This window comes from Natrix helvetica (genome assembly GCF_964273705.1).
Source record: "Natrix helvetica genome assembly, chromosome: 10".
Lineage (NCBI taxonomy): Eukaryota > Metazoa > Chordata > Lepidosauria > Squamata > Natricidae > Natrix > Natrix helvetica.
Window position 1 is genome coordinate 13,172,924 of NC_138561.1, and position 13,566 is coordinate 13,186,489.

Here is a 13,566-nt window from a genome sequence, read left to right on the forward strand (position 1 = left end):
AAAAAAATTGCATGTTTCATGGCATATCCAGAATCCCAACTATTACTGGGGCAGAATCAAGACTATTGACACTTGTCCAAAAGCTTCAGTACCGACCGTTAAGCAGCAAGGAATATACTGTACCCTAAAAAGAAGTTCTTGAAAGAGAGATCGTCGGGAATCTCTTCCCCCGTACCGTACATCGTACTTGCAAACTTATCACGAGTAGAAAAAAAAAAAATTAAATGGATCCCTTAAAGCTAATTGTGCTCCTGGTTTGAACATGACATCTCCCTTTGCTTGGGAAGATTGGAGCCACCACCGCATTGCCTCCTATCCTTATACAGCGAGAGGGGCCAAGTGTAAAGTGCGAAACGTACCAAAAGGCATTCAACAGCATTGAAACCACACAAGCTTAGGAAGGGGTGGAGAACAGACCCATTGCCTGAGGGAGAACACAAGGAAAACAGAGGAAATCCACCACCATCCCTAATCCGCCACCATCAGTCCACTCCACATCTCCAAGTCCCTTGTGCAATTCCCGGGGAAGTGTACCGTATTTTTCAGAGTATAAGACGCACCAAGATTTTAAAGAGGCAAATTAAAAAAAAAAAGTTTTTGAACTCTGCAGACCTCCCCAAAACAGCCCATTTTTCGTGAAAACGGGGCCGTTTTTTTTTAAAAAAAGAGGGCATGAATAGCCTTTAGGAGGCTTCCAGAGTGATCCTGGAGGGTGCCCCCCTCAAATGAGCAAAAACTGGCCCCTTTTTTTGCCTATTTCTGCCCTTCCCAGCCCCCAGGAGCACTCTGGAAGCCTCCTAAAGGCTATGCATAGCTATTTTTGCAAAGAGGGCAGGGTTTTGGGACGCAAAAAATTAATGTATTCAGTGTATAAGATGCACCCAGATTTTCAGCCTCTTTTTTGAGGGAAAAAGGTGCATCTTATAGTCCAAAAAATTCAGTAATTCCAAACAAACTTGGGGGTGGGAGGGCAGGGACAGCTAGCAGAGAGAATTCAGATACCCATTTCTGAAACTGAAACCAACTTAAAGCTCATTCTTCCTCCACAACCGGCCCTTAGAAGCCTTATGGTTTCAGGCCGCTGAAGCCCATGGTCATCCTGTTCTCACTGGAATTGAGATCAAGGCTCGTCTTGATGAGAAATAGGCGGACTGTCTGCCTCTTTTGCACACTCTTAACAGCCAATCCTTTCCCTCAGCTCCCACACAGGCAGCAACTGAGATTGTTAGCTTGCACTGTATGCAAAAGCTAAGGTGATTGCATGGTTGAGGCAGGTTGTGGCATTAATAGTGTCTGAAGTGTTGTTGGGCAAACGGTAATCTATATGGCTACCCTTTACAGTAGGGATAACGCTAAAGATTGCAGAAGGAGGTCTTTGCAGAGTACAAGCCAACCTAGGTGGCAGGTAAATTCCCTTGTGGGTTTTTGTTTGTTTGTTTTTGGTGTACATGCGTGTGTCTTTTTTTACAGGCAACATTTGAACACCAGTTACAGATGCTACCCTGTTTCCCCGGAAATAAACCTCCCAGGATAATAAGCCCAATTGGGCTTTTGAGTGCATGTGCTAAAATTAAGCCCTCACCCCAAAAATATTACAACACAGCAGCAGCCGTGAGGGGACCACGCTTGCTGACTCCTGCACCTCGAAAATAATAACACCTCCCCGAAAATAAGGCCAAGCGCTTATTTCGGGGGTCAAAAGAAAACAAGGCCCTTCGGGGAAACATGGTAGCTCATAGAAACAAATATTGTGGTGAGTGGGTGGTTATTCAGTTCTCTGTTCCTCTTTTCACAGGGCTCATTTTCTATTCTTAAGGCCTCTCTGCCAGCCTCTCTCTCTCTGTCTCTCTCTCTCCTGGGCAAAGCTATTCCCCATTCCAGATTTTGATGGCACCTCGGTTGGAAGGAAGCCCCCTAAAATTGTGCACCCGGAAGCGTCAATTCAAAGAACTGATTTTCTAGATTTAAAAACAAAAAACACGCACCCTCAACCAGGGCTCGGTTGGGGAGGCTGTGAGCAAACCACAAGCTGCCCCACTCCTTCCTCTTGGCCTCGCTTCGTTTGTTGCGATGTCTGAATTAGGCAATCCGTGGTCACCGCTCATCTTCAGACCCTGCTTTGACAAGGTGCGGTTTGAACAGCGTTGGTTTACCTGTAGTTTGCCCTGGCTTTGATGTCACCCGTAAATGATACTCGGGCGAAAGGTAACAATAGAGAAAGCAATTGGAACAATGTGGGATGAGAGCAGGGAATTTCCATGCCACGTTTTTCTGATCCGGCTTTCTGGGTGATCTGAACCCGTGAATTCGTAGAGCGGTGTGTGTGCAGATCCTGCTTGAGGAGGGTGGGGGGTGGGGAGCACTGTGTGCTAAGGACAGAAAGGACAGACTCTTACTGTTCGATATGGGTAAAGTCATAGCAGAAATTTAAGTTGCTGGGAGGCTTTGGGATGTCGGGTGGGGCATCCGGAATGGCAATGTTCTCCAGATCCAACAATCGCAACTTGAGCTCCATCGACAGCAAGATATCCAGTTCGCTCTGCATCCTTTCGCTGACCATCTCCCGGCCGAGAAGCACATTCAGTCCATCGGTCCACAAACAGAACTGGGGAAAGAGGGATAAATCTCATCAGATATTGTCGGTCCCCCCCCTTCAGTTAATATACATACATACATACATACATACATACATACATACATACATACATACATACATACATATATATATTAAAAAAAATAGCAAAGCTGATGGGTGAAGATACAATTTTCAGCAAATTGCAAGGATGGAACACTTTCTTGTAATATAAATTACATCCGCAGTCTTCCCTTGACTGAATATTCCCATAATGTTTTTAATTAGGTAGTATTGAGATAGTTGTGCGGCTGGGAACTAGCTGGAGCGGTATATCCTGGTCCAGTCTCTGCAGGGAACGGATACAATGCTGCCGGCGAGATGGCCCCATAGGTATCGGCTGCATAGTTGCCCAATGGCCCATAAGGGCTGTACGGTGGCAGCCAGTCTTGCAGCAGTGGCTTGCTGTCCATCGCAATGGGGTCAGACCGGAGAGAAGACTGGAGATGGGATTCTTTTTTGGGCGGGGGGGGGGGGGGGGGAAGAGGCTCAGATCCAGGAAGCCTGCTGGATCCCGACTCAGCTCCAAGGAGCAGGCAGCAATTGCACCCAGAGCCGGCGGGGCATGGGGTGAAGAGGGTGGGCCGAGGGGAGGGGGGCAACCCTGGGGTCGCCTCAGAGGAAGCTCGGCTCAGAGAGTCCCCCCCCACAGCCCTTAATTAGGTCGATTTTATACTATTGTACTTATATTATTATAAATTATACAGTTTTATCTTTTAATCTTGTAAGTCGCCCAGAGTTACCGTGTGGCACGACAGGCAGCTAATACATTTTGCAAATAAAAGAACAAACAAATAAAATCCCCATCTCTTCATAAGCTTCAAAGTTTGCAACGTGACAAAACTAAACCACAAGAATGAGTTTCCCAGAAGGTTGGTGCATGCCTGCGTTTTATTTCAGACGCAGAATGTCTCAAAAGCCATTTTCTCACTTGGCATAGAGAACCTGGGGGAATTCTTGATAACCCAGCTGGGCTGTTCGGTTTCCCCGCGGTGACTCACCTCATAACGTGTAGAGGCAATGAAATTCAGATGCTCTCCGACATCGTAACTTATGGAAAATGCAAGGTCAAGGAGATCCTGAGGGAGGGGAGAGAAAGCAGGATGGTTAATGGAAGAACTATTGCTGGCAGAAGGAAAGGCAATTCAAAACCTATTAACCGGATCAGCAAAACAACAAGCCTGCTTGAAAATGGAATTGGAGGTTGTTTTTTTAGGGGGGTCAATATGAGGCAGGAACTCAGACACAGTCTTAGTACCGTATTTTTCGGACTATAAGACACACCTAAATTTATAGGAGGAAAATAAGAAAAAAAATGGTTTTTGGGCTCCACGTGTCGTGTTTTCGCCCACCCAGGCCTCTAGAAGCATTCTGCAGTGCTCCACACGGCCCATTTTTGCCAAAACACGCCCATTTCTGGCCTGCAGAGTGCTTCTGGGGGCCTGGGAGGGCAAAAATGCAACACAGGGAGGGCTTGGGAGCCCAAAAACGCTTGCATTCGGTCTATAAGGTAAAGGTTCCCCTCGCACATATGTGCTAGTTGTTCCTGACTCTAAGGGGCGGTGCTCATCTCTGTTTCAAAGCCAAAGAGTCATCACTCTTCATGTGGTCATGTGGCCTGGCGTGACTCAACACCAAAGGCGCACGGAACGCTGTTAATCTTCCCACCAAAGGTGGTTCCTATTTCTCTACTTGCATTTTCACATGCTTTCGAACTGCTAGGTTGGCAAGTAACGGGAGCTCACTCCGTTACACTTCTTGGATGAGAAGAGAAACATCTTCAAGGAAATACCAGAAAGTCCAGTTGCCTCTCAAAAAACACATTTGGGACAACCATGACTGGATGACTGAGAATCTCCATAGACACTAAAGAATGAGCAAGACTTAGCTAGCTCTTCCATTATTGTATTCATTACAGTGACTTATCCACCTTTCCTTCACCAAAAAGAAAAAAAAAACTACCAGGGGCAAAAGCCAAACAACAGCAGTAACAACCATCACAATCAACCTCAATGCAAAGCTAAGCCAAAGCCCTTGGTCTATCCAATGGCTGTGTTGTGGCCCGCCAGCACAGTTGGCAGCAGATCTGGACGGTGAGGAGGTTGGGGAGGAATTTGGACCACTCCTGGAGTCTGGGGAAGGCTCTGATGAGGGCTCTGCGTCGGAGGCAGAGAGGGGGCCAGAGATGTATGCCAGTTATCAGCTGCCTTCAGAGTCAGACATCAGTGAGGCAGAGGAACAGTTGGAGCCTGTTCCCAGTGTGCGCATGAGCAGAGTTGCCAGACGAAGGGAACAGCTAAGGAACAAGGGTCGACTTGGGAGTAAGGCCACAGGTGGATGATGAATCGCCCCTTCCAGAGGAAATAAAAGAGGAGCAAAAGGGGAGTGGAGTTTGCAAGAGACACTTAGTTCATTCCTGCATTCTTGCCAAATATTGCGGCGTCTGAAAGATATCGGCCTGGCCACTCTCCAAGCCTGATAAAAGTCGGTAACTGTGAACTATCTTGGAAGACTGTGGGAGAGGAAAGGCTTTGCTGGAGAGGAATTCACTGTAATTAAATAAAAAGGGTTTTATCGGGACAAGGACTCGGCTTCGTGCTGCTGGGGAAGCCTAGGTCATAACAGGCTGCAAGCTCTCTGAAGTCTCCAGTAACTGTTGAATATGTAGAGCCAGCTTTTATATCTTGTTTTTCGGAGGGTGTGTGTGTGTGTGTGCAAGGGTTTAAGTGGAGGAGATCCTCCCAGCGCAGGTGAGACATTGGCTGACCTTATTCTGCTTGCCCGAACTCTTTTCCTTGGTGTGGGGGCATTCCCGGCCCACCAGCAACGCTTTCATGTCAGCCACAGAAACTGGAGAGAAAAGTAATTTGCAGGTTAAAGTCTACCTAGATCGAAGAAGATTTGAAGATCAATGAGGAAATGTGAAAACCTCAAATCTAAGAAATCCATCCTTCCGAGGTGGGTAAAATGAGGACCCAGATTGTTGGGGGCAATAGGGTGGCTCTGTAAACCGCTTAGAGAGGGCTATAAAGCACTGTGAAGGGGTATATATGTCTAAGTGCTATTGCTATTGCTTTCCAAGAGGAAACAATCAAATCCATTAAAAACAAACAACCAAAAAAAAGGTAAATTCACTAAGCTGACACTGTGGCTCTGGAGCTGCATGTGGCCCTTTGATCCCTCTGCTGCGGCTCCCTGTCTCCAGCCGGCACCACAATTTTGAGAGGGGGGGGGGGAGAGAAGCAGGGCGTGCCAGGAAGAGACTCTATGGCAAAGGGCGGGTTTTCCGGTTAGCTTCACAATTGATAGGACTTTCGGTTAGGACAGATAGATGAAAAAGGATGCCCTATGGTGGGGAAACCAGACTTCCGGCCAGCTGCAGAATTGAACAGGGGGGGCTTCCAGTTAGGACCTTTGTGGCTTTTAAGGTTGTTAAGGAGTGTTTAAGGTTTAAGGAGTGTTTAAGGTTGCCGACCCTTGCACTAGAATCATAAACCTGGAAAGGGCAAGATCTTAAATCAGGAAAGCATTCGGGAGCAAACTTAGCACCCCAATCTTTCCACGACTCCCTTCCTCTTTGTGGGCGCCACAGGGAAACCAAATAGCCTTGCTTTTCCATCCCGGGAGCAAAGATGAGATAAATAAGCCTACAAAAGACGGGGAAACTGTCACGCACCTTTCTCCTGCAGACTCTCAATTGGTGGGTTTTCGACCCCTTCGTCGACATCTCCATAATGGAGAAATTTATGGTTGGGAGAAAGACGGCAGTACCAGAGCTTATCTGCCAAAGAGAAGAAAAACATTCAAAGTCCATAATAGATTCCCTCCCATCTTTCAACGTCAACCGTTCCCACGTAATGTCTTCCCTCCCACCACCTTTCCTAGCAGACGGCATTTATGATGCAAAATATTAGGAATTCCAAATGGTTCGTGTTTCTCTCATTCCCCCTGGGACATTTAATGACTCAGAAATCACGCATTTCCAAATCTTACTGTTTGTCTGGAAAAGGAATTGGGGACTTTTGAGGCCAAGAGGGATCTATAGACAGCCCTCGACTTTACAACGGTTCGTTTAGTGACTCTTCTGAGCTATGAAGGCACTGAAAAAAAGTGACTTATGACAGTTTGACCCCTGACTGTTTGACTTAATGGCCCTTGCCGCATTTCCATGGTCACCTGTGTCAACTCATAAACCACTTGCATGGCTGTTATCAAGTTGCCGTGGTGAGGAAAGGATGGGAACGCATTCCACGCATACAGGACCTTCGGCTAGATTCAGATCTCAGATTACTACAGCAGGCTTGTGAGACGTGCACCTTGTTGGAGAATGTGATTTATGACACAGACTGAGGGGAGGGAAGAAACGGGGGAAAGTTCAGCCATAATTTAAATGAGGTCAGATCTGACTGCAATGGGGTATTGCTGAAATGGTGTTCCTATTTGAAACTCGGCTCGAGACTCATGAATTAATTAGGGCATTTTTCGGAAACCTGACAACGTGCTCAAAATTCAGTCGCCTGGCAACTGACTCATATTTATGATGGCTGCAACGTCCTGGGGTCATGTGATTCTCCTTTTTGCGGCCTTCTGTCACAACTAAAGTCAATGGGTAAGCCAGATTCACTTCATCAAGCGGGTTACTAACTTAACAATTGCAGCAATTCACTCAACAACTGGGGGGGGGCAAAGGTCGTAAAATGGGGCAAAGCCTACTTAAAAAATGTCTCACTTAGCAACAGAAATGTTGGGCTCAATTACGGTCATTAAGTCGAGGGCTACCCGTATGGAATTTGGAGACCTGGTCATTGGATGACTCATAAAACGGACAGCGGGATTGCCAATTCACAAAGTATTCAACTACACAGTACTCTAGTGAAACGTGGGAACGGTACATGGGCGACAGGAGGAAGAGCTGTAGCCCAGACAACTGTCACAAAAAAGGTATTGAGCCCACAGAAGAAAAAAAGGCTGCGGGAAGCATCTCAGAAACATCCGTCCTTAATTCTCTAAAAGCAAAAGGAAAGGAGGGGGTAAAGTGCTTTTCAGTCTCGCAGAACTGATGTGAGCCCTCTGAATTAGCCTAGACAAGAAGCACAAACCACAAGTACTAACACAACCTCTACTGTAAGGTTACCGGAACATAATCTCCCAAGTCTCAAAGCACTTACATCCTCCTTTCCTCGGTCATATTCAAGGCACAGGTTTCTTTTCCACCCGTTCCCCTCGAACCTGCGGAATTGTGCTTTACCTTGCCGACGGCGGCTACTAATTTTGCGAAAAAGTGTCCCCTCACAAAGATGCAGGAGTCTCTGCTGCTGGATCAACTTGATGAGTTCGGGTTTCAGCCGCTCCTTCAATTCCCTGGAGCAGAAAATGGAGCAGAGCTTTTTGTCACGTGGGCTAAGTGACTGCCAGCTTCCACCCTCTGCTTGCTTATGCTTCGCTGCTACGCGCTGCAGGGCGGAATGCTTGGGGAAATGAAAGTAAGTGCTTTATCTCCTCGAGACGCTGCCTCAAGGTCACCCAGCTGGAAAAAGGAAGGAGCCACATGCCATTATGAAGACATCTTGCCTGAACCTGGTTGGTGGGCAGCGAGTGATAGTTAAGGGAGAGAAAAAAGTAGAATTTAGGAATTTTGGTGCGTGATTCTCAGTTCTGGCTTTGCTATACTGCAGTACAGCTGATCTCTATTAAAACTATACCTTTCTCAATAAATAGAGCCAAATTTCTATTTAGAGGTTTAAGCTATGTCAGGTCCGACAGTGACCTTCCAATGGAATTAGAATTTTCTTTACCTTAAGGACTTTCTCTAAAACTGGTATCCCAGGTAGAGCCCAATTCCCAGATTTCAGAACAAGCATGGCCACAAAGAGAGGGAGTCTTTGCACTTGGTGCCAAAAAGCCGAAGGAAAACAACACTCTTCTTCCTTGGGAGGGCAGCCATCTTGTTTTACCAAACACATTGCTTATTTCTAACATTTCTACCTCACTTTAACCCACCCCCCACCCCCCCATCTTTCAGTTCACACAGGAAACTCTATGAGCTTGCCTTCTAAAATAAACACCACCAAACCCCCCCCACAAATACAGATGATTAAAAGCGAGTCCATTAGAATGCAAATTGTAATGGATACCGTATTTCTAGAACCTGGCTGTTTTATTGCTGTTTCTCTTTGTCATTATTATTATTATTATTTTGCACTGCTATTCCTCTTGAAGATTTTTGTCTTACTGGACTGTTTTCTATTTTATGCTGCTTTATTTTCACACTAGGTTTCAGGTAACATGTACACCACCCAGGGCACAGCATTAAGCTCTCTTGAAAATAAAAATGATCACGGTTTCTTTTATTTAAAAGGCATCTTACTGCCCTTCCTTGAAAGGACCCCAGGGACGTATCAAGAGGCAGGCATCTATCCAAAGATTGCTGTTTCTCCTTTGGCTTCACTCTGTTTTCATCCCAATATATATAAAGGGCTCTGTGTGTGTGTGTGTGTGTGTGTGTGTGTGTTTGTGTGTTCCAGCATAACTCTGGTTCGCCCTGAACAATTTCAACCAAACTTGGTACACAGTGGGGGTAAGTCACCCCTAAAACCCGTCGGGATGTGGGTTCTGTTAAGGTACAGCCTGTTGTGCCTTAAAATGATTTCTACTGTACAGCGCAGTGGAAGTTGCCATGGTAACAGCTTCACAGTACTCCACAAGGGGGCTCCCTCTGGTAAGGGGGAAAATCCAACATTAGAAATTAGGTTTGGTATGGACACTTTCCCCCTATAAATAAATACCTGGGCAACGCCAGGTTATCGGCTAGTTGGAAAATAAAAACAGAGAGCAAGCCAAGAAGAAAGAGCAATGTTTGACGCAGCGCAAAATCCTTCCTGCAACTGAGTAAAGTCTTCCATCTCAACAAGGTGTCCATCTCTGAAAAGGGGCAAGTCCATGGAAGCAATTCAAGTGATTCCTCTTTGCATGATGGCAAGCAATACTTGAACAGAGCTCAGTCCTACATGTTCTAGGGAGGTGTCTTTTTCTCCCCCTCTCTCTTGCATAGGCATACACACAAACAAACAACTATCTATCAGAGATACAGCTGGAAGCCTTCTTACTCACAGGACAGGGACAGGTAGAATTTCCTCTTGATGCATGCGTTCTGTCTGCCGGAGACGCAGGATCTCACTGTAGTTGAGGGTGTTCACTCGACTCTTGAAGAGCTCCAGCGAAGTGGGCTTCAGGGCCAGGGTTCGTGTGATTTGCTCCCGAACCACTTGCATGACCTGGAGGAAGATCCATAGAGTTACCTGCACAGGTATGTCTTCTGCACCCCCATCTCTCATCACAAAAAGTCAATTTGATTGACAATAGTAGGCTATACTGCTCTTCTCCTTCTCATCTCTCCTACTATCTTCTCCTATTGGTACCTTATGATTTTTCACTTGTTGTTTGTATCTTGTGATTAATGATTGTAACTATTATTTATGATTTATTACCTAACACTTTGTTGTTTGTGTGAACACAGAGATTCTACACTGGAGACAAATTCCTTGTGTGTCCAATCACAATTAACCAATAAAGAATTCTGTTCTGTTCTTCTGTTCCTATTCCAATTCCAATTCCTAATCCTATTCTATAAAAAAGTCAATTGGATTAAGATGGGTGGCTGTAGAAATTGATTGGTTGGTTGGTTGATTGATTGATTGAATGAATGTATAATGTAGATTGTTCCACCATGCAAATGATGGGGGAGAGTGAGTGAGCGAGTGAGCGAATGAATGATGTAGATCCTTCCATTATGCAAATGATGGGGCAAAGATGAATGAATGAATGAATGATGTAGAGCCTTCCATTATGCAAATGATGGGGCAAAGATGAATGAATGAATAATAATAATAATAATAATAAATATTTATTTCTTAGCCGCACCCTCTCCCGAAGGACTCGGGGTGGCGTACAATAAAACATATGAAATAAATATATAGACAAGACATACATATTACAAAAACATATACCAAGACATGTACAAGGAGGAGGTCGGCTAATGAATAAAAACAATAAAATACAATGTTTAAAAACCCCTAAGTAATTGAATGCAATTAAAATACCCAAATAAAAACCCGTGAGTGAATGAATGATGTAGATCCTTCCATTATGCAAATGATAGGGCAAAGATGAATGAATGAATGATGTAGAGCCTTCCATTATGCAAATGACAGGGCAAGGACTGTCAGTTTTGAGTGGCAGTGGACTGCCTTTAATCTGAGGAGATCAGGCAGAGACCCCAATGAATGCCATTATTCTACCACTCCTCTCTTTCAGCCCAGTTCAGACTGACATCCAACACCACTTAAAAAGAAAAACATTCAATCCCCTGTACTGAAAACCGTGCAGCTCAAGAACCTATCAGCCAAATGGTCCCTTTTAAATCTCGCTGCAATCCACCTGGGTCTTACCTTGTCAAAATCCTCTTGAGTAGCTCGCATCTCCTTCCACGTTTTGTTCAACAGCTGGATGCAAGTACAGAAAACCTCCTCAAAGAAGTGTTCTTGGCCAAAAAACATGGGGTAGAAGGCCTGGGCTGTCTCTGAGCCTGCAACAAGAGAATTAGCAGAATACTTGAATTGGCCGTGGTGGCGCAGTGGTCAGAATCCAGTATTGCATGCTAACTCACTGCCGACTGTCAGCAGTTCGATCCTGACTGGTTCAAGGTTGACTCAGCCTTCCATGTTTCTTAGGTCCAGTAAAATGAGTACCCAGATTGTTGAGGACTGATTTTTGTAAACTGCTTAGAGAGGGCTATAAGACACCATGAAGCAGCATATAAGTCTAAATGCTATTGCTTCCTTCTTTTACACAGATGTCTACTACTTGTTTCACCCCGTGGTTTTTAATTTCAACAAATAGTATAATTTAGAATGGGAGAAGTTATGTTTGCTTCTGCTATCCTGGAGGGGGAAGGAATCCAATTTTCAAAAGCCCTTACAAAAACGAACACAACAAAAACACGTGTCAAAAATCTATAGTAGCTGAACTGTGAGATAACAAAGCCGCTTTCGATTTAAATATATACTTTTAAAAACAAATCAGTGCATAAAGATGGAGAGCAGAGTAGACGCACTTCATCATCCAATTCTTACCAATCTATCAGGACTTCTTCTCAGTCCAAAAGCCCCCAAAATCCAGCTAATAAATCCAAAATTACTTCCTGCCCACCTCTATTTTATGCAATACTCCCAGGAACAGGATGACTTTCCAGGGATGAGAAACAGGTGACCTACTCTTATTATCCCATCTCCTCTTGGCATACTGTAGAACAGGAGTTTCCAACTTTGGCAACTTTAAGACTTGTGGACTTCAACTCCCAGAATTCCTCAGCCACCACTGGAAGCTATCCCTTTAAGACTTATGGACTTCAACTCCCAGAATTCCTCAGCCACCACTGGAAGCTATCCCTTTAAGACTTATGGACTTCAACTCCCAGAATTCCTCAGTCACCACTGGAAGCTATCCCTTTAAGACTTATGGACTTCAACTCCCAGAATTCCTCAGCCACCACTGGAAGCTATCCCTTTAAGACTTATGGACTTCAACTCCCAGAATTCCTCAGCCACCACTGGAAGCCATCCCTTTAAGACTTATGGACTTCAACTCCCAGAATTCCTCAGCCACCACTGGAAGCCATCCCTTTAAGACTTATGGACTTCAACTCCCAGAATTCCTCAGCCACCATTGGAAGCTATCCCTTTAAGACTTATGGACTTCAACTCCCAGAATTCTTGGGAAGTTTTAAAGTTGCCAAGGTTGGAAAACTCTGCTTAGAAGATCCTCGTAGGACCACTGTGTCAACACATTCTGAATGTCTAGAAGCAAAGCAAATACTCACATGCCTCCCCTACATGAAGAATCTCACACAGCATAAAGGAAAGTTGGATGCTGCCACGAGCAAATGGGCATTCGTGTTTATCTTCTCGACTGCTGTTCTCAAGAATAAACTAAGATAAAAAAGGTCAATATTAGAACCTGCTGAATGTAAAATGTCATGAAGTGTTGTGGCCTGCTAGCACGGCTGATGGCAGACTGAGACAGTGAAGAGGTTGGGGAGGAACATGGGCCAGTTCTGGAGTCTGGGGAAGGCTTGGACAAAGGCTCTGTGTCGGAGGCAGAGAGGGGGACAGAGCCATATGCCAGTTATCAGCTGCCTTCAGAGTCAGACATCAGTGAAGCAAACAAACAGCTGGAGCCTGTTCCCAGGGTACACATGTGCAGGGAACAGCTGATGAACAGGGGTTGATTTGGGAGTAAGGCCACAGGTGGACGATGAATGGCCCCTCCCAGAGAGAATAAAAGAGGAGCGAAAGGGGAGTGGAGTTTGCAGGAGATAATTAGTTCACTTCATTGGTTCGTGACTCTCCGAGACTCTTTGCCAAATTTTGCAGAGATGGGGCCAGGGCCGTCCGACAGTTAACAGCTGCTTTCGGAGTCGGATATCAGTGGGGCAGAACAACAGCTGGAGCCTGTTCCCAGTGTGCACATGTGCAGAACTGCCAGGAGAAGGGAACAGCTAAAGAACAAGGGTCAACACGGAAGTAAAGCCACAGGTGGATGGTGATTGACCCTTCCCAGAGGGAATAGAGAGGAGCGAAAGGGGAGGGGAATTTGCAGGAGGCCATAAGTTCAATTCATTAGGGTGAAGATCTGTTCCTGACTTCTTGCCAAGGAATTGCTGCTACAGCGTGGCGTTTGGAAGATATCGGCCTGGCAGCTCTCCAAGCCTGATAAAGCTCTGTAGTTGTGAAATCTCACGAAAGACTGTTGGCCAGGACTTTGCTAGAGAGGAATTCCCTTTAACCTAAATACAAGAGGTTTTATCGGGACGTGGAGTCTGCTTCATGCTCATGGGAAGCCTAGATCAGAACATGAAGACCAAACAAGATCTAGTT

The 13,566-nt window shown here is 45.5% G+C and overlaps 1 protein-coding gene across 4 annotated transcripts in view; it reads right to left on the reverse strand.

The window, feature by feature from the left end:
* Positions 1-2: 2 nt before the first annotated feature.
* Positions 3-13,566, reverse strand: part of ELMO3 (engulfment and cell motility 3) — a 28,653-nt gene continuing 15,089 nt past the window's right edge. For all 4 annotated transcript variants that reach the window (XM_081963435.1, XM_081963434.1, XM_081963433.1 and 1 more), the window contains 8 exons: positions 12,510-12,618; positions 11,080-11,216; positions 9,743-9,906; positions 7,881-7,993; positions 6,309-6,413; positions 5,400-5,482; positions 3,634-3,711; positions 3-2,605 (listed from right to left, as the gene is read on the reverse strand). In XM_081963435.1, coding sequence (XP_081819561.1) covers positions 2,393-2,605; positions 3,634-3,711; positions 5,400-5,482; positions 6,309-6,413; positions 7,881-7,993; positions 9,743-9,906; positions 11,080-11,216; positions 12,510-12,618 — 1,002 coding nt within the window. In that variant the 3' untranslated portion in view covers positions 3-2,392. The remainder of the gene's footprint in view (positions 2,606-3,633; positions 3,712-5,399; positions 5,483-6,308; positions 6,414-7,880; positions 7,994-9,742; positions 9,907-11,079; positions 11,217-12,509; positions 12,619-13,566) is intronic.